This window comes from Engraulis encrasicolus, chromosome 4 (assembly GCF_034702125.1).
Source record: "Engraulis encrasicolus isolate BLACKSEA-1 chromosome 4, IST_EnEncr_1.0, whole genome shotgun sequence".
Lineage (NCBI taxonomy): Eukaryota > Metazoa > Chordata > Actinopteri > Clupeiformes > Engraulidae > Engraulis > Engraulis encrasicolus.
Genome location: NC_085860.1, coordinates 23753015 through 23779522, shown reverse-complemented (window position 1 = coordinate 23779522; position 26508 = coordinate 23753015). Strand labels below are relative to the sequence as shown.

General features: G+C 42.9%; 2 protein-coding genes across 4 annotated transcripts in view; both read left to right on the top strand.

Moving 5' to 3' along the window:
• Positions 1-219: 219 nt before the first annotated feature.
• Positions 220-8475, top strand: si:ch211-194m7.8 (olfactomedin-4). 3 transcript variants are annotated; one of them, XM_063196062.1, is made up of 6 exons: positions 220-301; positions 1900-2082; positions 2398-2610; positions 3672-3804; positions 4815-4971; positions 7323-8475. In XM_063196062.1, exons 1-6 carry the CDS (start codon positions 269-271, stop codon positions 7975-7977), a joined length of 1374 nt encoding a protein of 457 aa, XP_063052132.1. In that variant the 5' UTR covers positions 220-268; the 3' UTR covers positions 7978-8475. The 3 variants fall into 3 exon arrangements, with proteins under 3 accessions (XP_063052132.1, XP_063052131.1, XP_063052129.1); XM_063196061.1 differs by having other exon boundaries at positions 233-301; positions 1897-2082; XM_063196059.1 differs by lacking the exon at positions 220-301 and adding an exon at positions 461-1144 and having other exon boundaries at positions 1897-2082.
• Positions 8476-17336: 8861 nt separating this feature from the next.
• bcl2l13 (BCL2 like 13) overlaps positions 17337-26508 on the top strand; it is a 34685-nt gene continuing 25513 nt past the window's right edge. The window contains exons 1-4 of the mRNA XM_063196906.1: positions 17337-17521; positions 18384-18618; positions 24960-25055; positions 26333-26480. Coding sequence (XP_063052976.1) covers positions 18492-18618; positions 24960-25055; positions 26333-26480 — 371 coding nt within the window. The 5' untranslated portion in view covers positions 17337-17521; positions 18384-18491. The remainder of the gene's footprint in view (positions 17522-18383; positions 18619-24959; positions 25056-26332; positions 26481-26508) is intronic.

The window sequence follows — 26508 nt, the reverse complement described above, 5'->3', positions numbered from 1 at the left end:
GTAGGCCTACAGATCTTTAATAAAGAAGTATCTCATCAACAGCCAAAATGGAAAACAACTGCACTGGGAAATCCAGATTTCCTGTATGATTGCACGCTTCAATGGTGAATTGCGACATTGCTGTTGTGGTTTGGTTGAGCAAAGTGGGCTTTCCATCCCTGACAAAGCACGGACACGGACTCTCACTTCCCTCTCAGGCAGAAGCGCCCCTATCTTGGATATTACAACCTTGTGCACGTTGTTGGACGTCTCACACTCCACCGGCACCATGTTGATCTTTCTGGTGATCTTCTCTCTCACGGTAAGACTCACCATCTTCACATGTTTAAATTCTGCAGTAATTTCACATTCACAGAACTTTTTTTGTCTGTCGTATTTCGCCTGACTTTTGTTCATGTTAATTGCTATTTGGAAGTGTCACAAGGTACCGTGCAGGCAGTCAAGTGGAGGCGGAGGCGGAACAGGATTCGGTTGCAACCCTTGGTTTTTGTTTTTATTTTTCTTCAGTCACCAAAAAAAAATCACGTGCAGGATATTTACAGTGTAGGTTTTAAAATCAGAACATAAACTGACTCGATGGTCAAAATAAAGAAGATAAACAAAAATGCACAGGATTTCTAAAATCCCGAAAAATGATCAATGCAAAAATCAAAACTAAAGTTAGCTGGGAACAGCAATAACAAAATGGCAATAATAACTTGCAAAGCAAAAATTCTCATACACTGAGAAAAAGAAGCCTACCCTTCACAGGTGCTACCAGAGCCATGGCCTCCTGAAGAATGAAGAGAGAACCATTTTAAAGAGCCTAGGCGCTCGCGCCCCCAAGTGGACCATACCACTTTAACCATAAGTAAAGGGGGGAAAATACACTCATCAACATAAATGCTCAAAATACAGTAATGCAACATAATTGGCTAACTCAAAGCACATATACTGAAACCGGAAATAAAAATACATAAACTGAAAGCGAAATGAAAACATAAACATATGTTAAAGGCAAAATAATAACAAACGGAATAAACCAAAGACAATGCACGCGCGGTGCTCGGCACCGCGAACGCGCCCCGGCAGGAAGAGACAGTTTAAAAATGTCACGTCGCCGGTGCGTACTCTTTTAGGCGAGCGAGATGCTGCTGCTGCGCCGGTAAGTAAAATATTTTGCTACACATACAAAACAAACACCTAGCGTTATGAAACCAACTTCATTGCATTCCTAAACACTACACTTTTTGCCGCGAGTGCTTGTTTGAAGCAGTCGGGAAAAACTGTGGGCTTGTGTTGCGTTGCAGTGTTTGTTTGTATGTATGTAGTGGTGCGTGGAGTGTTGTTAACAATGTCGGCGTGTGAAATGTTTGTCAGTGAGTGTAGCGAAGTGTGCACCCTTGCTCACCCCCTCAACAACATAACACAATGTCCAAATGTTTGTGCTTATGCACCGTAGTCCAGAAAACGTTTTTAGTTTGCCATAACCAAACGCGGAAGTGTAGGGGCTGGAGCGAAAGTCAAGTTCAAAAGCGTCTGATGACGCTGGGATGACGTGCTGGCCAGGCACGGCATCACAGGAAGGTGAAATGAGATTTTATTTAGCGTCTGAAAGTATTTTTTGAAAGAGCACATGGAAGAAGTTAAAAAACTGGAGAACAATAATTAAAATTTTTACCTGATTATTAGTATCTTTATTATTATTATTATAATTATTATTATTATTATTATTATTATTATTATTATTATTATTATTATTACCACCATTATTATTAGATTTTAATCTCTTGCATTGGTCTTAATAATACGATTACAATAAAGCAAGGGATGCTTGTATAGATTTACAGTTCATTTACAGTTCTAGAGTTCAATTCACATTGTCCTTAACTGACAGCTGTCACTCTACACCCACAGCAGACTCCTGTATACACCTCTGTTTCTGACAGCAGCCATACTCAGAGAGTCACGGGCCAGCAGAAGAATGGTGCATGCGTCTGCGATGTGAGAAGCCTTGCCTGGACATTTCCAGCCATAAAATATGAGAACGTGTCTGGCCTGGTGGAGGACTGTGGGCATGCTCTTGAAACCCTCCAGACACAGGTAACACAATCATTCACACTAAATTATGCATCATTGTGGTGACATAGTGCTAGAATATGGCCAAAACTGCTACTGCAAAGTCAAAACCTTGTTATCAGGTGCATGCAACTTTATAATATCAATCAGTGTTGTCTGTGTTGACCAGGTTCTATTGGCAAGAAACCAAACTCACACTAACAGAATTTGTGGCATGTAAATTGATTGTGTTTTAAAATGGAAATAGACTGTGCATCTATGACTATTGCACTACAACGTCCTTAATGTTTGAGTTTTGTATTTTTTCGGTTTGTTCCTGAACACTGATTGTTTCCACAGGTTGAGGAAACGAAGGCCACCATGCCAAATCTTCTGGCCACTGTTGAGAATGTGACGCGTCGCTTGGGGCCCTTCCAGTACCTGAACTCCAACGGCCTGTACAACGCCCTGCACCTGAAGCAGCTGGGGGACGAGCTGCAGGACCTGCAGGAGATCATCGGTGTCGCCCATAATGACAACCCCTCGAAAGAGACACGGCAGCTCACCACAGACGTAGGCTCCTCTTCATATTGTTTTTTTTATACAGTACATAATGGCTTCTTCATTCCAGCCTGTTTTTCACACAGTCTACTCTACCCCATTTTCTACCTGCTAACCTGGTATCTGGCCGACCTGAGGAAGGCCAAAAGTCTGAAAAATTGTCACATTAAAATATCATTTCTGCAACTCGGGAGTGTGCGGCACTTCTCTCTTCTTTCAACCTGCTACTTGACAACATAGGCCACTTGTAGTATACCAGTATGCCCAAATGTTTATATTACACTGGGGGTATAGTACGAGGAAAGACACAGTTTCAACTCCCGTGAATGACCTAGCTTTGACTTTGGATTGGACTACAACATTTGGCTATTAAGGATATTGTTTTTAAATCAATGTTTCATCCTTGATTGGCCTGATGCAGAATTGTACTGTAGCTCATGTTGTACTGCTCCATAGATGTGAACACTACTAGGTGCCACGTTGACCATTTCTTTGTATTGGAACAAATGATTGAAGGCAGATCACTCTCATGTGCAAAAATAATGACAAGGCAATACGTATGGTGAATTCAGGCAAATTGGGCCACTTTTTTGGCATATAAGCGAATGGCCCAAAGTGGCCCAATTTACCTGAATTCACATTATTCTGTACAGTAGTGGTTACACAACATCTAAGAAAAACACAAGATACCTGCCCAAGACGCCGGCACCTGGGTTTGGGCCATGCCAAAAGCCAAAACACAGCATCTACAGTAGTGCTCATATCTGTGAGTCTGCTCCTCCTACATTTCTTGGACCGGTTATGACCTATGGAGGGCGACAAAGCGGATTCAGAATGTCCTTTAAACCTGTTTCAAGTTGGTTAATCAGGGCAACATTTGTTTATAATCGAAATTATAAATTAAATTATATTATAAATTATAAATTATAATTGAGAAGCTTCACCAAACTTCCAACATAGCCCTTCTTGCAAATATAAATAAAATTATCATATGTTTCTTGCTAACAGTAACCAACGATGACATCATGTTTTCACTATATCATCACTGTGGACATTCATTTGGACTTTTGCAGATTGCTGACGCTAAAGAGAAAATAGAGAAAATGTACAAAGACAATGTCTTCAATCTTGAGACGGTAAAAGAAAATCTACGCAGACTGAACAACCGAGTACAAAGTTGTCGCACTATCTCATCGGAATTCAGAAGTAAGCCATTCCTTTTTTTCTTTCCTCTCTCTCTCTCTCTCTCTCTCTCTCTCTCTCTCTCTCTCTCTCTCTCTCTCTCTCTCTCTCTGTCACACACACACACACACACACACACACACACACACACACACACACACACACACACACACACACACACACACACACACACACACACACACACACACACACTTTCTGTTGACTATTGTAGAGATATGCTTTTTGTAGGTACATTTTGTATTCAGGCAATCAGATTTTTGTCTTAAGTGTGCACATATTTTTTCTGTTCCAGATTTTTGATCAGAAATCAGAAACCTGTCTATTATACCATACTGGCACAGGCTGACTCTAGTGGTCAAATTCCTTCTATATAACCTGGAGGTCGTGACTACAAAGCTCTTGCAAGCTCTGTCTGACCAATCCTTTGTATGAAATAAACCATGCTAAGGGAGCTTACTCATTTACGTTAAAACCAATGACTGCATCCTTGGCTCTAAAACAAATGTTAATGTGCAATTGTGAGATTTCCAGTACAGTTTTAGCATTTTTATATTATAGTCATCAATCTCAAACTCACATTCAAATTATATTGTGAATATTGTACTTCTTTTATACTTTTAGATTTTTTTATGTATTCTATTGCCTCTGTTTCCTCCTGGTGCATCTGCTGGCTGTACCAATTCAATTCCAAATCAATTCCAATTTATTATAGTGTGGTATCACCATAGTATGGTCTCAGAACACTTTACAAATGCATGATTAATATTACATAAAATATTAAATAAAATATAAGATAATAGTAAACAAAAATTACACAAGTACAAAATAAATGATTAAAAGTCAAAAATCAAAAGTGATTAAAATTTCAGGTTGAAAATAAAAATACAAAGTCACATCTAACTATTATTTGTATCGTAGAGTCAACAAAGACCTCCATATATACTTTCTAAGGTTCCTTCTAATAAATAGTACTACTGTATGGTTACCAATGAAATGAAACTGTGTGTCCACAGGCACCTGTAGCCAGCGCCTGATGACCAACATCAGCTCCCCGGTGGTGACCAAGCTGAGTTCCTATGGGAAGTCTTACATATCAGGGGCATGGGGCCGTGAGGCCGACCCGGACAGTGAGGAGCGCTACTGGGTACAACCCCTCACCAGCGGACACAGGTCTGGAAAACAAAATACAGAATATCTGCACACCGTATTACATACAGTGGTCGTGATGTAAAATCAAACTATATGGGGGATGGTCATAGATGGTCATAGATGGAAACGAACAAGTTGATCCAGCCAGTAGCTTCAGCTGACCAGTTGCTCAGTGAAGTCAGCTGTGTTGGAAGTAGCTGTGGCAGGATTTTAACCTCTGAACCTCTGAGTTTTGAGACATCTGTTTATATAATTAAATTAAGGACATGACTAGTCATCCTCAGCACACATCAAAAACTGTGCTGTTTTTTTTTCTTTACATAAATGCTATGGTATCCCATAGTACCTATATTTTAAGTCCTAAATAGTACCTCCTAAGCGAACCCTATAGGTCAGTGGTTTCCAAATGGCGGCCCGTGGGCCAGATGCGGCCTGGGAAGGGCAAACATTTGGCCAGCCGTGAGGTTAGAACAAATGAAAATGAATATGTGTGCCATCTGTGGTCATACGGGAGATGATTTGTTTTACCCTCAGCCTCACGTGTGCCACGTAATTTGGCCATGGGGGGAAAATAATTGAGGACCGCTGCTATAGGTCCTGAGTTTTTTAATGTCACACCCAGTCATGACAGCTTGGCTGGGGTTGCCATATGTGATTGCAAAGAAAATGGAATATTGTACAAGTACGACCACTAGCTGGTGTGGCCAGGAGTGGCACTGCAGCTATGTTATCGCAGCCAAGTAAATAATGAAGTGGTGCCAATGGGGCTGTACGTTTCTCATAGAACTATCTGCCCCTGTGATTTTTTCCCTGGAAACAATGGAGTCGCGTTCGATAGATATGAGTAAGTGAAAGCATTTGCCGACACGTTTGCATCTTGTCAAGTGTTAGATTCGTGAAAATGACCCTTATTTCAACTATAGCAATGACATAACACGTGACAATCAACTTTACGGCACTACGCCATTTGTTTTGTAGTTTTAAGTCTGACTTCAGATGTCGATGTGTTTAAAGTTATGTTAGGATTGTTGCGGACACCTGTTATTTATTGCATTTAAGGTGGTGGAAAAGCGGCATGTGTACATGGGGTAAAGGAAATGACTGCACTCATCCTTAAGAATTTGGGCACCTTCAATTAACATGTTGGACGGCGGTGGGGGTTTTGAGGTGTGTGACCGTAGATGTCTCTGCTAGGATCAGTCAGAGTACGTCTCTCGTCAGCTCTGGTCGTGAATAGTCGCAGAGATTCCTCAGCCAGCAGGTATTAGCCGAATGCTAGCGTGTTGCAGGACAAAACTAACACGTCTTTGTGAGAACAAAGCCATGTCAGGAACCTTTAACTTCACTTCTAATACAACTTCCATGATAAGGTACAGAATGTGCACACATCTTTACAAACCAGAGAACAGAACCGTCACAAATCCCTGCTGAGCCATTTAGCCCAATAGGCTCCCATTCATCTTTTACTTGGCTGCGTTCGCCAACGGGGCTATAATGGGAGCCAATGAGAGATGCCTATCTCATAGCTTAGAGAATTTCTGGTGATTGTCTGTACATTGTCTCCAGTCCTGCAGGTGGAGCTGTGGGCTGACCTGAACAGGAAACCTCTTTGGGCTAATGGGTTGGGCTCATAGAGGTAGAAAATAACACTAGAGAGGACACAGCAATTTGCGACAGCACTGGGAAATGGCAGCTGGAGCTTCTCAACTTCCGTAGGTAGTGTAGGTATTTTCAGGCAATGCAAGTCAATGGAGAACACGCCCACCCATGTCAAGAAATTGACTAAAACTGTGTAAATATGAAGTAACACTTTAATCAAAGACCAGATTTTAAATGTCAGGCTAAATATCTACTTAAATCATATGAGTCGATAAAATACATTTAAAAATCAAATAATATATTTTATGAACATAGTTAGCAACACACTTCAACTATTGTCCTTGTATAGTGTGTTGGTTGACATTTTCACATGATTAAGCCATTTTTGAAAGAGGTGAGCCTCGTTCTCCATTAATTTCCATTTCTCTGATCTACCTACAGATAATGGCCGCTACAGATTGCCGTAAAAAGGGGGGCGGGGTCCTCTCTAGTGTTATTTTCTACCTCTATGGTTGGGATTTAAAAGAGGCTCTTCCTGTTTTCTCTCTCTCTCCACTCTGGGCTCACTCGTCGTGCAGCCTCGCTCCAGTACCTCAACACTCACTTACTAATACACCCCTTGGTTGGTTCATGTTACTGATATGTCATGTTTTATAAATAAATCTTGTTTTAGTAAAAATGCACAAATCAGGGTGGTCTCCCTTTATGTTGCTCCCACTTATGAGCCAGTGGTCGTGACAATTACCAACAGCCCCAATCTGCTGTCTCCCCAGGTCTGGAAACATCATCAGGCTCTACAGCTCCTTCAGCGACTTCATGGCCGTCAAGGACCCCAAGGACGAGCCGGTGGCGCCCTCCAACACCCACACCAACGCCATCCAGGGCCCGAGCACCGTGCTGTACGGCGAGGCCGTGTTCTACGAGTGCTACAACACGGGCGAGCTGTGCCGCTATGACCTCAACACCAAGGCCACGCTACGCAAGACGCTGCCCAACGCTGGCTTCAACAACAAGTTCCCCTTCTGCTACTACACGTGCCGCGATTGGTCAGACATGACGCTGTCGGCCGACGAGCAAGGCCTCTGGGTGATCTACTCCACCCTCGGTGACCACGGCAACCTGGTGGTGAGCCGGCTGGACGCGGAGTCGCTCAACGTCACGCACACCTGGAAGACGCACCTGTTCAAGAAGTCGGCCACCAGCGCCTTCATGGTGTGCGGTGTGCTGTACGCCACGCGCTACGTGGACACCTACCGGGAGGAGGTGTTCTACGCCTTCGACACGGCCACGGGGCACGAGGACAACTCGCTGGCGCTGCCCCTGGAGAAGGTGGCAGCAGGAGTGGCCAACCTGCAGTACAACCCTGTGGACAGGCGGCTCTACATGTACAACGACGGATACCTCCTAGCCTACCAGGCCATGTTTTAGATAGAAGTGCTTAAAAAACTTGTGTTTCAAGGTTTCAAACGTTTCTTTAGCTTGGTGAAATGTGTGCAAAACAGGTATGAATAACATGAATGTTGTAAAGCAATGATGTGTTATAGTTATAGTAGTTGAAGTGTAACATTTTCTTTTTCATTTTTGAAAAAAAGTATGAATGGCATGAACATGCAATATGGAAATGACAGTGTCTTTGATAAAATGATTAGTTGTGGACAGGACTGGGCTGGGCTGGGCTGGGACCAAAAAAGGCCCCGGGTATTTTTGTGCACCCCCTCTAAATTGTGGAGCAGTCTCTACAGGAAGAAAATAAAAAGCCAACCGTATCAGTCCCTGAGGACCTTACACCCACCAGGAAATGCCTGGTGTGCCAGATTACCAGTCCAGGCCTGGTTTTGGGTGAACACTGTGTTTGTGCGCGCTATAATGACTATGTTCTTTTATTTACGCCAAGTGTGTGTCAATAAAACAAGTTAACATTCAAGACCCTTTGACAGAAATCATGTTATGTTTTAACAGATATTTCGACTTCCTGTGTTTTTTTTCCTATCCCTCCTGTGGTCCCTCAGTTCACACAACATTTTGCAAGCCAAACTTTTTAATTTAATTTTACTTGCCAATCTTGTTTATTGCACCGCGTAAGAAGAACATACAGTACACTGCACCACATAGAACAGTTTCTGGTACGGTAGTCACATACTTCAAAGGATACCTTGACATTTATAATAGCCATGCATGGCAGGCACACACATGCAAGCACACACACACAGTCCCCTAACCCTAGTCCCTCCAGTCACAGATAAGGCCATCTAAACAAAGTACGTCCAACACTATCAGCAGTGAATTATGGATTTGATGAATGTAGATTAATATGCATTCATATGTGCATGTATTAGTGAAGTGAAAGTACAACTGGGAAACTCCAACTCCCATTGTCATTGTGACACAGCACTCCACAGGACACAAATGCACATTGTTCACAATGAAATTACATTTATGCCTCACCCATGCAAAGGGCAGCCCCCAATGGAGCCCGTAAGGGAGCAGTGCGGCGGGATGGTACCATGCTCAGAGTACCTCAGTCATGGAGGAGGATGGGGGAGAGCACTGGTTAATTACTCCCTCCACCAACCTGGCGGGTCGGGGGTCGAACCAACAACCTTTGGGCTATAAGTCTGACGCCCTAACCGCTTACGTTAGAAGTCTTACAGCAGGGGTGGGGAACCTATGTCTCTAGGGCTGACGGCACTTGAGGCCATTTTATCCAGACCCCAAAATAATTTTAATGTTATGCAGCTTCACATGAAATATATGACATTTGTTTGTAAAGAAATCTTAGAATTTACATTTGCAGTACAATCTTAAGAAGGTTGAGTCTGTTTAAAAGGTGGCTGCCTTCAATCTAGGCCTAAAGTGCAGGGGGAAATCCTGGTTTGTGTTAATAGTACAGCCCTCGGAAGACTTTTACGGCCCTTGGAGGAATTTTAAGTGGCCCCTCGAATGAAAAAGGTTCCCCACCCCTGCCTTACAGTAAAGGGAAACCAAAAGTAAAAGTAAAGGGAGAAAGTTGATATCTTATGCTGTGTTGGACCTTGTTACTTTCGTTGTCTGATGTGTGTTAATGGAAAGAGACAGGATGGGCTGGGTCTCACAACCATGAGAGATGTTTTGCATGCCTCTTCAAATAGTCGATACAGAGAGAAGACTCTGTGTATGGGTAGGGTAAGAAGAGCTTATAGGGAAAACATTGCCCAAAGCCGAAATAATTGATATTCTGTTACTAATGAAAATGTGTGATCATGGCTTGTGATCCCTGAGGGATTGCAAATTCTGGAATAAACGTGTTTAGGGGGCAGAGTCCAGACTGTGCCATTTTAATCTTAAACAAGTAGGCATTCATGGCAATTTGCCACATCTCAACTAGCAATGGCCATACAGAACAACTTCAGAGTGTAAATAGCAGTTTTGTACTTTTCCTTTTGGTTTGGCGTGACCGTTGGATTCAGCTCCTCTCTCGCTCTCTCTCACCTCCTCTCCTCCTCTCTTCGTTCTCTATCTCTCTCTTTCTCTTTCTCTTTGTCTCCGTCACACACACACACACACACACACACACACACACACACACACACACACACACACACACACACACACACACACACACACAGACACACACACACACGTAAGTCTTCTGTTCAGCTATCTGATTGCCACTCCTCCCAATCATGAATGCAACAAGTTCCAACTGAGCGTGCTCAGATCTGCACTGCTGTGATTCAATGCTGGTCATTTCACTCACTCTCACAAACCATTACCTGGACGCCCTGGACTGTTCTTAGTAAGTTTTCCTCCATACTGTATACTCATTTTATGTTTTCATAGTGTTTTCCATATGTAATACTTCAGCCACGGAAAAGTACAAAAGACAATGTCCTCAATGTTTTGCAGCACTTGTGACAACACATTTGTTGAAAGCTCTGTTATCCACCTACTGCGTTTTTGTCGCAATCTTCTTGCTCCTCACACTTGCTGTGTGAATTCATGCTTGCTGTGTTAACACTAACTATTGGACACATTATTTTGTAGCCTATACTCTAAATTGCAGTGTGTTTCGATTTCCACTAGTTCAAGACTTACAAAACTTGAAACTTCTATTCTGACTCCTAATTTATACTCAACCTGTAAAGATATTACTTCAAGAAATGTGATTTCAGGAAGCTTGGCCATGCTGATGGCAAATTTCCTCTAATACTTATACAATTGCTATATTTGTCTCTCAGAAATAAAAATGATGTATTGACCTTTCACCTGTTTCTCTGAAAGTCTGGAAAGCCAGACTTGCATTTGTCTAGTAGGTTACCGAAACTCCCTAATGGGAGTAAAGGACATTTTCAAGAGTGTTGTAAGATTGCACTGGCATGTTTCATAGGAGCTTACTCAATTCTAAGTCACTGAAGAGAAATAAAACATGTTAGATCACAATAGACAACAGAGCCTCTAAGTGTTGAATTCGCATTACAGAAATGGTCTGTGTCATTTCATCTGTATAATGGCCCTGGTGAAGGAGTAATAAAGTCAAGAAAGAGAGCGTAAGGCATCTCTTTTGTTAATGGCCTCATAATGCGACCCATTCAACCAGAGGAAAGCTGTAATAGGATTTGGAAAGACTTTACTACTATAATAGTACTACACTACTGCGATATTACACAGACTTTATTCATACATTAGAACGTTGTCATTGCCAGTCTGGTAACAGCAGGTTTATGGTAGGGGCCAAGTCTTATTTAATTTTATTTTTTTAACAGTGTGAAGATTTCCAGTGAAGATATCCAAAGAAACGAATAAATAAAGACAAAAGGAAAAAAAAATCCTTGAGAACTCACCATGTCTATTTGGAGCGCTTTGGGGGATGTGGTGTTCTCCGTGACGGAGGGAGTGACTGACATCATGAATACTGCCATGGGAGCAGATGAGGAGCAGGAGCAGCAGGAGGTGGTGGTGGAGGAGGAGGAGGAGGAGGACGAATATGTTATTCTACCACAGCAGCGACAGGGGGTAGGAAACAGTCCCTTGGCATCTATCGGCACAGTGCTGGGAGGCACGGCGGGCGGGAATCCCTTGGCATCTATCGGCACAGTCCTAGTAGGGACAGCGGGTGTGAGCCAGGCGTTGCTCAACGCCTCCATGGGGGTGACCAGAGGTATGACCAGCGGCCTGCAGAGGTCCATCAGCGATGCCCTCAACGCCAACAGCACTGAGGAGGCACTGGGGGCGGCGCTGAACACTTTCACACGGTCTGTGGCGGCAGAAGTGGTGACCGGTGTGAGAGACGTCACAAAGAACTCAAAGGTGGTCGTCAAGGAGGTGCGGAAGGGCGTGCAGTCCCTGTCTGCAAATCTAGGGAGCACAGGGGAATAGGCGTCGAAGCACATTTTGAACACTGCAGCTGTAGCGTTTTGATTCCACATTAGTCTAACAGTAACAGTAGCCTAAGTAATTATAGTATATAATAATGCTTGAGAGATAAATAATGTGCACTAAGTTTTTATATCAAGGATATTCTTTGTATTTACAGTATTTGACAAATCATCCGTTCTTTTGTTGTATGTAATTAGTTTCTTCTAACTGCCCAAGTCAATGCCATTTTAAGCCTCAATGTGTGCCTCATGTCCGCCTTACGTTTCGTAATAAAAAGCATCCACAATTTAAAAACAAAAGTTGTATAGCTTGTTTATTAACAGCTGCAAACAGTTATAATCAGTTAAACCATGCAGGTATCAACACAACTGATGTCACTCTTCTAATGCAACTCATAGAGCAGTGGCGTGCACAGACATTTTTTTTTTTTTGTGGCAGGTGCTGAAAGTGGGGGGTGGGGGCATGTGGAACTTCCAGCTGCCTTACTAGGGTATAGAGGCTATATATATTATATCAGGGCATTATTTGCCACATGCTTTTGGTCATGGAGCATCTGTACACTCGCCTCCAAAAGAGTTGTCGCCTACCCATCTGTTTGGAATAACAGCTAATAACCTGACTTTCAATTAATCACTTGGCTTCAGAAGTCACTCATACGAAAGCTACAACCCTCTCGAATGAAAATGTATGTACAAAAATAAATTTCATGCACCAAAGAAAGATTGACCCTTTAATGAACACAGACAGGGCAGATTTTGACAAGACAAAAATTTTGTCGCCTATCGAACATAATGTGAAAATGAGCAGATAAGTTAGGCTACTTCAAAACACTTCAAATACGCAGATTGGGTGTCATACTTAATCACTGAATCACTCTCACCTCTCCAGAAAATCGACTTTGGCCTTAGGTGTATGTTTAGGGTCATTGTAATCATGGAAAGCAACACAATGAAAATCAATGGAGTTCAATGAGAGATGGTGACATATTCGCTATTCGTAGAGCAATACATTTTTAACTTCATGATGTAATCAATGATAAAAGCCCTCACACACCAGCAGCATGCATGCAGCTCCACATAAGAGCTGTATCCCTCCCATGTTTGACTTTAGGCACCATGTATTTTTCCAAATTCTTCACCTTTAACACCAAAGAAGTCTCTCCCACTGTCCTGTCTCAAAAAAGCCAGCCAAGAGTATGTCAGGCCTAATTCTGACAAAAATGAAGGCTAATGGGACTCATACTCTGAAGTCAAGATCCCAAGATCAACCATTTTAGAACTGATAGCATCAAAACGATATGGTGTTGGAGATGAAGAATATGAAAAAAGAGAAATGGTGCATAAAGTGAAACATGGTACAGATACAGCTCTTATGAGGAGCTGCATGCATGCTGCAGGTGTTTGAGGGCTTTTATCATTGATTAAATCATGAAGTTAAACATTTATTGCTCTACGAATAGCGAATATGTCACCATCTCTCATTGAACTCCATTGATTTTCATTGTGTTGCTTTCCATGATTACAATAATAATAATAATAATAATAATAATTGTATTTGTATAGCACTGTGTCATACAAGGCATGTAACTCAAAGTGCTTAACAAATGGAAAAAAAAACATTTTTAGAGATAGATTTAAAAGGAGAGGTATAGAGGAGAGGCAGAAAAAGCAGGAAGGCAGAGGAAGAAGAGATAGACAGAGAATGTAGAGTCATAAGGTCAACGTAGGATAGGACCAGGATTCTTAGATGTGTAAGGTCCATAGTGCCTGGGCCTATCATAAGTCATAGATAGTCACACAGAGATTGGGCGCTCAGGTGCGGCCCCTGGTGGCATCAGGGGTGAGGAAAAACTCCCTTTCGCTTGATTCATAGTTTGTAAGGGGGAAAAAAAGCTCAGTGAAGTCTGAGAAAAAAAGACCCCCTATAGTCAGGAAGAAACCTCAGGCAGAGACCAGCCTGCCAGGGCTGGTTGCGAGTAGTAAGGGCGCTGCGGCAGCTGGGACACTATGACGCCTTGGCAGCTAGGAGTTGGCAAGGATGAAGAGGTGGGTCTTCAGCTGCTTCTTAAAGGAGTCGACGGAGGTGGCTGATCGGATCTCGATGGGGAGGGCGTTCCATCTCTTGGGCGCATAGCAGGCAAACGCGGCGTCGCCGATCTTCTTCTGCGGGGGGGTGGGGGTCCTTAGCAGCTTGGCATCAGTGGACCTGAGAGCTCGAGCAGGGGCAGAAAAAGAGAGCATGTCTGAGATATAGCTAGGGGCAAGTCCATTTAATGCTTTAAATACTGTGAGCAGAATCTTAAAGTCGATTCTGTATGAGACAGGTAACCAGTGCAGGTCTGCCAAGACAGGAGAGATGTGCTCTCTCATTCTGGTTCTTGTTAGGATTCTTGCCGCAGAATTTTGAATGAGTTGCAATTTGTCAATTAATTTTTTTGGGAGACCAGAGAAGAGAGCATTGCAGTAGTCTATCCTACTGGTGACAAAGGCATGAATAAGTTTCTCCGCGTCTTGTCGGGGGGCCAAGCCGCGCACTTTGTTAACATTTCTAAGATGGAAAAAAGCAGATTTTGTTATCTTGTTGATGTGAGGCTCAAAGCTCAAATCCGAGTCTATGACCACACCTAGGCTAGTAACCTTATCTTTAATGTGTATGCTTAGGTCACCTAGGCTTGAGTGGAGTTTTGCACGTTTTTCCTTAGGCCCAATGAGCAACACTTCAGTTTTATCCTCATTTAATTTTAGGAAGTTACTGTTCATCCAATCTGTGATGGCAGACATGCATTTAGTCAAGGCATGAATGGCAGTGGTTTGGCTAGGCTCGACAGAGATATATAGTTGAGTGTCATCGGCATAGCTATGAAAATCAACATTGTGCTCTCTGATGATGGAGCCCAGGGGCAACATATAGAGAGAGAAGAGGAGAGGGCCCAAGCAACTACCCTGAGCAACTCCAAAAGGCACATCATACTTGTTGGAGACGTGTTCTCCGATGGTGACAAAAAACTGCCTTCCTGTAATATATGCTTTGAACCACTCTAAGACAATGACCCTAAACATACACCTAAGGCCAAAGTCGATTTTCTGGAGAGGTGAGAGTGATTCAGTGATTAAGTATGACACCCAATCTGCATATTTGAAGTGTTTTGAAGTGACTTATCTGCTCATTTTCACATTATGTTCGATAGGCGACAAAACTTTTGTCTGCCCTGTCTGTGTTCAATAAAGGGTCAATCTTTCTTTGGTGCATGAAATTTATTTTTGTACATACATTTTCATTCGGGAGGGTTGTAGCTTTCATATGAGTGACTTCTGAAGCCAAGTGATTCATTGAAAGTCAGGTTATTAGCTGTTATTCCAAACAGATGGATAGGCGACAACTCTTTTGGAGGCGAGTGTAGATTATCATGTTACCATAGACCATAGTACATTGTGACAAACAACTTTCAAAAAATAACTTTCAAAAAGGACATTTTTTTTGTCTATTATGGCAAAGGGGCAGGTGCTTTAGCACCACATCGTCCACATCCGTGCACACTTATGTCATACATAGAACATTAGAATCCATGAGAATTTCAGAATACTTTAACATATCTGATGCAGTTGAGGACAGCATAACTGATGAGAGGAACTGTGTCCTCCAAACGAGTTTGTATAGTTTACTAGGCTGGTGTCTTTCTCTTTCACAAAGATACATGTAATTTTGCAAATGTTAAGCCCACCAACCTTGTACACGGTTAAAGGGACACTGTGTGAGATTTGCAGTTGTTTATTTCCAGAATTCATGCTACCCATTCACTAATGTTACCTTTTTAATGAATACTTACCACCACCATCAAATTCTAAGTTTTCATTATGACTGGAAAAATTGCACTTTTCATTCATGAAAAGGGGGATCTTCTCCATGGTCCGCCATTTTGAATTTCCAAAAATAGCCATTTTTAGCTGCAAAAACGACTGTACTTGGACCATACTAGAAAATATTTGTTTAATACTTAGTAAACCTTCATGTAAATATCACATTTGGCAATAGGCAGCCCAATTTCAATAAGCAGCATAGTTGCAGTACCTTTTTTGACCATTTCCTGAACAGTGTCCCTTTAAGGCATTATTGGAAAAAAACAGAGTTGCTACAATATTTGCACATTACATCACACAGTTAAAATGCCTTTTAATGTACGTGCCTATCACTGGGTTTTGGCCTGTGTGTCATAAGTCAATGAAGCACTGACAATATGGCCATGAGATGATATGAGCATACTGCCAGTTGGCAATTAAAATGGTTGTCAAGAGCAAACATATAAACAAGTATTCAAGCCATGTAAATCATTGCAAATAAAATCAGATGATATCTGAGGACATGCACTTAATCTTAATCTTTATAGTACCTACACCGCCCATTTTGTATCAGTGCAAAAATGAAAGTAAAAGAAGAAAGTAAGATGACATGGATGGACATCTGAGCCCTGACACATCCTGTCTTATCTCCTATCTTGGTTTCAGTGGTCCTCACATTTACTGGAATGCAAAGGTGGAGGTTTGGCTTGGAAAGTGGTCGGGGCAAATTGGCATGGCAATGGCAAATTGTCCTTGTATGCTATTTTTGCATTAAGTTTCTGTATTTGTGAAACTCTGGTGGGGACAAGCACTCGAAAAGTGAAATGGACATGTCCCCACCATCCACACCTAAAATCACACCCATTTACTGGAATGGACCACAGTGTTTCTGTCTCCTCTTGGTATTCACCCTGGCTTTCTCTTTCACATTCCACAGGAGTTACACTTAGCACCAAAACACTTTTACAGTATGTTTACATCATGGGTATCAGGGGCCTTCTCATCTACTGACAACCTCCGATTCCTAAAATAGCAATGGAGACTAGAGTTGTGAGGTAATCAATTCAACACAATAGCACAACATTCAACAGACTACATAGTAGGCCTTTACATAAAACAATCAATAATACATCTGACCAGCAGATGGCAATATAAGACCAGTCTCAGAAATTGTGTTCTGCATTACCACTACTTTCCCTCTTCTCCATCAAAAAGCAAGCAAGCAAACAAGCAAGCAAGCACACAAACAAACAAACAAGCAAACAAATAAATAAATAAACAAACAAACTTACTTTCTAATTGCACCCGTGGTAAATGGACGATGGCATTTGGCAGTCCATTTTCTTTTCCATTGGTTGCTTATGCCTTATGCCGACATCATGCGGTGATGTAAATAGGAAAACGCACCTTGCAATTTGGCCAGATTAAATTCATGACTGACAGTTTGCATTTCATCAGCACACACATAAACCATAATCCACAAAGTTTACTAATGGGGTGGCTTACTTTCATTAACCATGACTGCCCTTTGACCTCGCTCATCCCTTGTGGCACGCGCACGCATGCATCATCATGGCTGCGCTCGTCAGAGAAGTCGCGATGCGATTGAATGGGCTTCTGAATAGTGGCAGCAGTGCGCTGCACGCAACTGCAAACTGGAACTAGCAATTTTAGCATACCAGCTAGCCATCAAACTCGCTGTGCATTACATGTGGAGGAAGTAGGTGTGGGTTCCTCACGTTCGGCGCACGTTGTTGGACACACTGGGACCGAAGACAGGGGTAAGTTCTGTTTTCTATATGCTCAATGGCAATCTTGCATTGGGTAATCCCGACTACACCAATAAAGTTGTCATTAATTTTACAGCGACATGTAGTTATCCCTGTATCCCATAATTACACGTAGTGAGAGGGGTAGGTGTGGTTAGCAGTGGTGCTGGACGCAGAGTTGGAAGCATGAGCGCTTCGTACATAATGTACTAGCCACTTTTGTTGGTTATTCCCTCTACGAGTATTTGAGCAATGTATACAAAGTTATCGCTTGCCATTTCGTGTTAGCCAAATTCCATATGCCACGGCTGTCCGCTCAGTTGTCAACCAGAGAATATCCTGAAAGTACAATAGAAGCATGGTGCTACTGCACGCTCCAGTGCGCGCATCAGGCTATTTTCTCTTTATGAGTGCGCCTGTCATAAAATTGACGGACACTTAAAATAATAAGGATAGCAGGATAGCTGTTTGATAAGGACCATTAATTCTTAATGTCCCTGTCACTACTGGTCTCAAAGGGCTGATGTGGCTCTTCATTCATGCCATGTGTGTGTGAAATTGTCAGGCTGTGCTCAACTTTGACATTATCATGAGATGATGCAGATGATTAAACCACATGTTCATCATTACAATATTATGAACAAAAGACATCATGGTGGTGTCGTTTCTCCACCACATGTTAATTCAGCCCTTTTCAAGACAGACACCACAAGGCTGGCTTCTGCATGGTGTGTGATGTGAACTGCACATCATCATCATGGAAAAATCAACAGTCATGTCCCTAAAGCTATGTTTTTTAAATTTCATGTACATGCTACAAATATATCAAATATAATCACATTATATGTGGCCTTGTTTTTTCTGCCATACACAGGAGTCAGGACTGTAGGTGTGTGATTGACAACAGCCTGAGTGAGGAGAGAGCGAGCAAGAGAGAGAGCCCATCCCCTGCCAGTGTGTGCCCACATTCCAGAGAGCTGCCATGGATCCCGTCCCATCCACAGTGGTGCCAGAAGGGTTCCACTTCGAGACCCGCTACGTGCTCCTCAGCTACCTGGGCTTGCCACCTCCACCTCCGTCATCTACGACGTACTCCTCGGCCGCGGAGGGTAAGTGGGGGATGCTACACTTACACTTGGACAGACCAGGTTCCACTGGGACACTGAAATGAGCTTAGGGAGGCCAAATGAAATGACAGTGAAAGTGCCAAAATTGATTATGGTATTGTAGCGTGAAAATCCTTGAATGCACAGGTTTTCACGGTGTGTGATGTGTAGGTATTTATGCTGTTGCACATTTCCTTTGTGTTTAAAATTTAAGTATAAGCACTGTACTCTAATTGATCAAATATACAATATGTTGTGCTGGGGAGACTAGTTGCTCACTTGGTAAGAATGGGTGGACTGGATAGAAATAAAAGACACAGAGGGCTTCAAGAACATGTCCATGCCCATCATTAGGTAATGGCGGTATAATGGACCTGATGGTATGCCATACACACCCATAGTCATAGTCAGGGGGCCTGGAAACCCTCAGACCAAGTCCCCCTATGGAGCTCATCATGGGGATGTGCTTATACACACTAACAGTCTATTGTGAGGCATCCATGCATAACATAGTGCAGGGGTCACTTCTAGGGTCATTTTCAAGTTGAAGGCTGCTGTGGGAAACACCATCAAGGCTAATGAGATTCTCTTCTCTTCTCTTCTCTTCTCTTCTCTTCTCTTCTCTTCTCTTCTCTTCTCTTCTCTTCTCTTCTCTTCTCTTCTTCCATATTTTCTATGCCTCTACCATTTATTTTTCTTCTTTCTCATATCCTCTGGCCTCCACTACTCCCAATCCTTCTCTCTCATTTCCTCTCCTCCTTTCTCCTCTCCCCTGGCCCCGGAAAGCGGTAAGGCTATGCCCAGAGGGTCTCAGGCAGTCTCTGGCGTACTCCTAAATCCACTGTTGGAGAGGGGCCGAAGCAGATGGGCAGATGTGGCTTGTGGAGACTGCACAGCATTTATAGGCAGGCAGGGGTGAGGTTTACGGGCTCTTAAAGACCAGCTTGCGGTTGGAGGCTTTTTTTTGGGCCGGGCCAGAAATGTGTGACTTGAGGCTTTGTGGTCATCACTTGCTATGCTGCTTCTTTGCGCAATACGGCTCTAGGGCACTAAGGCAATGCATTCTGTAAACGCAATGAGGTGTTGGTATTGTATTGAGTTTCTAGTTCTTTGTTTATAACGCTTACAGTAATGCCATTTTGTCTTAAAGTTAGATTAACTGTTAAGATTACGGCAAAATCTGAGGCAGAATCTTTGTACGTAAGAGTCAATACGAGTACCGGTAGTCTGCGAAGAAAGTCTTTCAGGACTGTTAGCTTAATAGTACTGTAGATTCTTGTGAAACGCTAAAGCTGTTTAACGCCCCTCTTTAGATTTTCATCAGATACTCGGAACTGAATAAACTATACTACGGCTGTTTTCAAGGGTTACGAGGCATAAGTGAATTATTAGTAAATGCACGAGTCGTGTACCCCTTGAGGTCTTGGTTAAGGGCCAACTCCCAGTTGGTTCGACCATGTGGTGCCACATTTGACCCTGCCTATCACAACATTGCCATTGTTTGGCCGTGGCCCGGAGCCGTTATTTGTCATTGGAATGGATCTGGATTGCATTTCTGTTTATTAGAGGAGCGCAGAAAAGAAAACAGATAGTTTCTCATCAGGCTTTCGTTGGGCTTTCAGTCCCCACCACTGAAGTGTTGCTGTCTTTCTTGGTCCACCACATGGTCCTATTGAAAATCCCAAAGACAAGAGATGAAGCAAAACCTTTGGAGCACTTGTGCCAACCCTTGTGCTTGTACTAGTTTTAAATCAGTCCTTTTTTTTACTCTTGTGTATTCATTGCTGATGAAAAAAGTGTGTGCCATCACTGCTCAGTAGCAGCCAGCAATGGTCTGGCTCTCCTGTTAATGTCCCTCGCTCTCTGTCCGGTGCAGTGTCCGTCTGTGGGCTATTGGCTTCCTCCACTGAACTGTGGTTTCGTCCCTATTGTGTGAAATACTTGTGCGCTGCAGTCAGTCGCCAGGCCAGGAGAAGAGCTGTGGGTTCCCTGAGGATAACCCTGTCTGGAAGGGATGAGCTGGCCTGGCAAGCTAAAATACCCAGGGCTGCCAACTGCCAAGTGCCACCTCAGACATGTGCCACACTGCCCTGCTGTCCAGGCCAGGGCATGGCACGGCAAGTGACCGAGATCCACAAAGTCAAGTTGTCACGCACTGGGGGTTCTGTAGTGCGGCACACAAATATAGCTGGACTGGACCTGGACATATCTGGGCAGCATAACCCATGGAGACCCAGGTTCGAATCTTGGCCTGGGTCATTATTACCCAAGCCTTCCCCATCTGTCTTTCCCATTCATTTCCTATCCTGTCATGTTATTTCAAGTATCAAATAAAGGCGCAAAATCCCACAAACATTATATTTAAATATAAATTTCTATGTAAATATTTATAAAAAATTAGACGTGCACATTCAAAACTGTAATAATGTATCAAATACACTATAAAAGTAAGCTTACTGCACAAGCACAGAGGCAAACGAGATTTGGCCTTGAAACATCACTAAACTCTTGAAACAATGGGAGCTCCTCAGTGTCCAGATCACATTAACACACCAAACAAGAAGGAATGGCCTTCCAGTTCCACCATGGGAAATTGTAGTTGTATCTTTGTGTTGTCACATGCTAGTGGCCAGACATTGTTGCAGTAGCCAAAGGCAGCCCCATTGGTCAGTTTTTCAGAAGTGCTGACCCAAGGGGCTGCAAGCGCTGCACTGCTCTGGCTCTGGCTCTGGCATGTGGTGGTGAGGGGTTTGTTGTCTTTTGCCTCTCTGACTGAGAAAGGGATTCTTATCCATTATTTTCAGTTTTGCTTTTTGTTTGCCCGCTGTCCATTTTGCCCTCTCCCTCTTTTTCTTTCACCAGCTTTATGTGTGTGCTTTAAGTATCAGGGGATTCCTTTGGCCGCATGACCCTTGTGTGTGTGTGTGTGTGTGTGTGTGCGTGCGTGCGTGCGTGCGTGCGTGCGTGTGTGTTATTCACTGATGCATGCATGAGTGCTGTATGTGGTGTGAGACAGGCAGACTTGGCAGCACGCGATGAAAGCAAAGCACGGCAAGGCAAAGCTGGAAGCCTCCAGGGCAGTGGGATGGATAATGAGACCGAAAAGGGAAGAGGAGGGAGAAACAGAGAGAGAGAAAGAGACAGATGTATTTGAAACAGATAAAACGGCATACTCAGGCATACAACATAAGAAATAGGAGCTTAACTATCAGTTGTTATCATTATTTGTGGAAAAGTGAAGCAGGTTCTAGTTCAGGCTATTGATGTGTAATTTATCTGTGTGAATATTTTTTTTCATCCATGTTAACTTAGGTCAAGCGGTGAAGGGTCAATGCTCATCTATTTAGAAGGTGCAGGATTCAGTGGAAACATCCATAAAAAGGAGACGATCCGCTCACTTCAGGTACACAGAAAGCTTGCAAATCCAGTAAAGCTTTGCACAAAAAAAAGACCTGAAGTGTGCGGATTGTCTCCTTTTTATATTCATTTATGTTAGGAAAAGGAATAAGAAGCCAGTCTCTGTCAACTGCCATATAGGATGGGAATGAATGTGTGTGAAATTAAACCATGAGTATTAAGTGCATGCACGCACAATTTTAGTCCAGTGTTTCAAAAATAAATTTGAGTTTGGCCCGCAACTTTGATCTAAATTTTGATTTTGGCCCTCAGTTAATTTGAGTTTGACATCCCTGTCCTAGCCCCTTAGCCAGGCATAATACCAGACATGCTGAAATAGTATGTAGCCGGTTCAAAGGTTCCTCTTTATGTATCCAGCTTTGTTCTGGGGGTCATTTCTTGTCCTGTCCCAGACTCTCTGTCAAACATTACATAGTACATATTCTTACTGACCTTCAGAACCCTATAGGCCACATGCAGACAGTGTTGTGAAACACGAGGAGCTGGACAAAAATGACTGTTGAATATTTTGGAAATTATTTGTGTTAGAACATGCGGTTGCGCTTCACGGAAATAAACATACTTGGATGAACTAGTGAGAAATGGGTTGGTTGATTGATTAATTGATTGTAGATGCTATGATGGGATGTGACCAATAGTTTTGGTAAGGGCGAGTGCTGTCAGTTGTCACTTGTGTCAAAAAATGTAATTAATAGACAATAAACACGTGGAAGAAACAAACTTTTCCATTGGGTAATGTAATGGATGGTACATTTTGGATGGCAGATTTAAAAAAAAAAAAAAAAACACGTCCGACAGGCGGACAAAGTCTATGCACTGCCGCCTTGTCCGATGGTCCGACGGACGGACGGACGGACATACCCTCTTATTGAGATGCTAGGACACATCTAAAAATTGACCTCAAAGTTGAAGGCACATGGGACACATGGGCACGTGGGAAAGCAGTATGCTCACTCATTACATCAATTTGTTAAGTTACTTCTGCTGGCAAACCTACTGTTGTATCAAGTCACATAGATATTACTGACACTTCAGTGTGAGGCTTGGGTCTGGTGAGTGCTGGGGTCTTGATTTTGTTCACCTGTTCCACACACACATGCCCCTGGTTTAGTGTTACATAGCTTGTGATGTGTCCTCTAATGTTTCTCTAGTGTTTCTCATTAATACTTATCTGTTTTGGCTAGTAGTGGCTTTTACAGTAGCTCTCACCCACAATGTATTCACCAATTGTCCTAAGCGAGCCCTATCTCACGCCTTTCATAAAGTCTTCACGAAAATAATAGATGAATTTTCGCGGTGCATTCACGTTATTGCCCGCCTTTCGTAAAGTCTTCACGAAAATAATAGATTAATTTTTACGCTGCCTATTCACTTGAATTGCCCCACTGCTGCTATGGTTATCCAAACGTCTGCAGGGGCGGGGAGGGGGTGCTGACAGAACACTGCTGATACACTCGGGACTCACTAATTCGACGCCCTTTCGGTACTTACGCCTTATGTCCCCTAAACCTAAACCTAAACCTAACCCTAACCTTAACCCTACTTAACCCTAAACCTAACCTTAACCCTAACCTTAACCCTAACCTTAACCCTAACCTTGACCCTAAACCTAACCCTAAATTGCTTGTTTGAAATGTTTGATTACCATGTGACGGTAGGCTACCGAAAGGGCATCAAACTAGTGGGTCGCTAGGCAACAGTCGGGCAATTCAAGTGAATAGGCAGCGTGAAAATTGATAAATTATTTTCGTGAAGACTTTACGAAAGGCGGGCAATAACGTGAATGCACCACGGAAATTAAGCTATGTTTTTCGTGAATACTTCACGAAATGAGTGAGATACGGTTGCCTAAGCACAAGTAAACATAAGAAACAAAGCCACATCTAGTAAAGATAGCAAACAAATCCACATCTGCACTATTGTTTATAATAGTTTAAAGGGACACTGTGTGAGATTTTTAGTTGTTTATTTCAAGAATTCATGCTGCCCATTCACTAATGTTACCTTTTTCATGAATACTTACCACCAGCATCAAATTCTAAGTATTCATTATGACTGGAAAAATTGCACTTTTCATACATGAAAAGGGGGATCTTCTCCATGGTCCGCCATTTTGAATTTCCAAAAATAGCCATTTTTAGCTGCAAAAAGTACTGTACTTGGACCATACTAGAAAATATTTGTTTATTACTTAGTAAACTTTCATGTACAGATCAAATTTGGCAATAGGCAGCCCAGTTTCAATGAGCAGCATAGTTGCAGTACCTTTTTTGACCATTTCCTGCACAGTGTCCCTTTAATGGTAAAAAATAATAGGGCAAGTCAGAGGCCGAAAACCCCCTTCTTCTGAGATGAGGAATGATCAAAAAAGCTTGAGAACTACTGCTCTAAGTGTTTACGTGTGGTTTGGGCTTCCAAGGAGCATAAGGGCTCAAACTGGCCTGTTCCTGCCTGACCGTGTTTATGGTTTCTACGTATATAGGTCTTTGCCACCTCCAAGTCCTGTCCTTACTCGGTTACCAGAGGCATGTCCAAAGTCAAATGCAACCCAACCAGTACTGTCTTGAGTTGTAATGTTAAGTAACCTGACCTTTGGGTGTATGTGCGCGTGTGTACGCTCTCTTTCAGCAGGAATCACCACCATGGCAGATATTACTTGCATCTTAGCAACCTCACATAAGACTGTCACTGGGAAGGATATCCTGTTATACAGTCTTGGGGAACCTATGTCTCGAGGGCCGTCTAATCCGGCCCCTGATATAATTTTAAAGTACAGGGGGAAATCATGGTTTGGGTTCATAGTATAGCCCTTGGGGGAATTTGAAGTGGCCCCTCAAATGAAATCGGTTCCCCACCCCTGTTGTAACCGGATTGTTGTGGTGATGAGATTTTTAAAATTTTGTTGTGATTGGTGTGTTTCTCTACAGGTGGTGATGCGAAGGAAAGGGAAAAAGAAAGGAACAGCAGAATAAAGACGGAGATCGACGCAGAGTTGAAGTTACTGGACGATGAGATTGCAGTCTGTGAGTATTTACTGCAAACACACATAAACTGCAGGGCATGTCAGTTTCAATAAAATCCATATACTAGTGTTTCCCATGGAACACTTGTTAGTTAAGGTGGATGGGAGATTAGCTGTCAGAGATGCATGTATCAGAGATGCATGTGTCAGAGATGCATGTGTGTGGTGCATGATCGGAAAGGCTATATTGTGCAGTTGCATTTTGAAATATACAAAATGCCGACCCTTTATGCACTTTTTTCTAAAGCAACTCAAATTACTTGAACAATGCACAATCTCAATCTATTCAGTGGACTTAGTCGAGGTGTTCAGTGTTGATTGTCAAGGTGGCTGGCATAACTATTCATTGCTGAGGGAAACGCTGTACACATACCGTACAGCTGGAGTAAACCTGGGCTTAACTGGTTGGGCCTCTTTATGTAATGCCTCCATGGACTCTTTTCAAGATGGTTGTTTCCCTTTGGGCCACCCTGATGTCTTTGTGCACTAGGGCTGTAACGATACACTGAACTCACGATTCGGTTTGTATCACGATTCATGACCTACGGTTCGATACACCCCACGATTTCACATTATAAACGTTATGACTAAAAACTATGATAGTTTATAGGTAGAATAGGTTACAAGAGGCTACTAATACATTTTAAAAGTTTCTATATAATAATGATGATGCTTGGAAGCACTATCACTTCATATCATGTGGTTGTTTTCTGGGCTGATGGGTATCAAAACATTAAAATGGCGTATCACGATATTGCCTCCTTGTATCGCGATACAGTATCGTGACTGTGTATCACGATTTCTCGGTTCGATACAATATCGTTACAGCCCTATTGTGCACCCAACCATGTCAGAGGATGCATGTGCATGGGGCATAGGTTATTCCACGCACGCACACAAAGCATGTGTAATGAACACTATTTACCTTCACCTTCAACACCTAATTTGTGGCTGGCTCCCACACTTGCTAACATTACTTTGCCACAACAACAGACCTAATAACCTTACTTTTTCACAATCACTTTGAACACAGAATTTAGTACAGGATATCTTTCGCACTCCCTGTGTGCGTGCGTGTCTGTCTGTCTGTCTGTCATATACACACACACACACACACACACACACACACACACACACACACACACACACACACACACAGGCATGACTCATGCATCAACACCAATAATGTGCAATCATGCAAATTCACACATGCAAACGAACACAATCACACCTTCCCTTCGTCACGCATGTGTCCCCTTCTCTCCCCTCCCCCCGTAGCGAGTGGCTTTGACCGGCTGTCGTCGGCGGTGTTCAGCCCGGCCCATGGGGACAGCTCAGTGGAGGACAGCCTGGCTGTGCTGGGGGACCGCGTGACCCAGGACCTGGAGCCCCAACTGGGGTCCGCCACACACACACTCCTCACCGGGTCAGTCAGCAACACACACACACACACA

Coding starts and splice junctions, on each gene's coding strand:
- si:ch211-194m7.8 (XM_063196059.1), top strand. CDS start 1,031: ATGCACGCGCGGTGCTCGGCACCGCGAACGCGCCCCGGCAGGAAGAGA. Junction 1,145..1,896: donor GAGATGCTGCTGCTGCGCCG/GTAAGTAAAATA, acceptor CTACACCCACAG/CAGACTCCTGTATACACCTC. Junction 2,611..3,671: donor CACGGCAGCTCACCACAGAC/GTAGGCTCCTCT, acceptor GGACTTTTGCAG/ATTGCTGACGCTAAAGAGAA.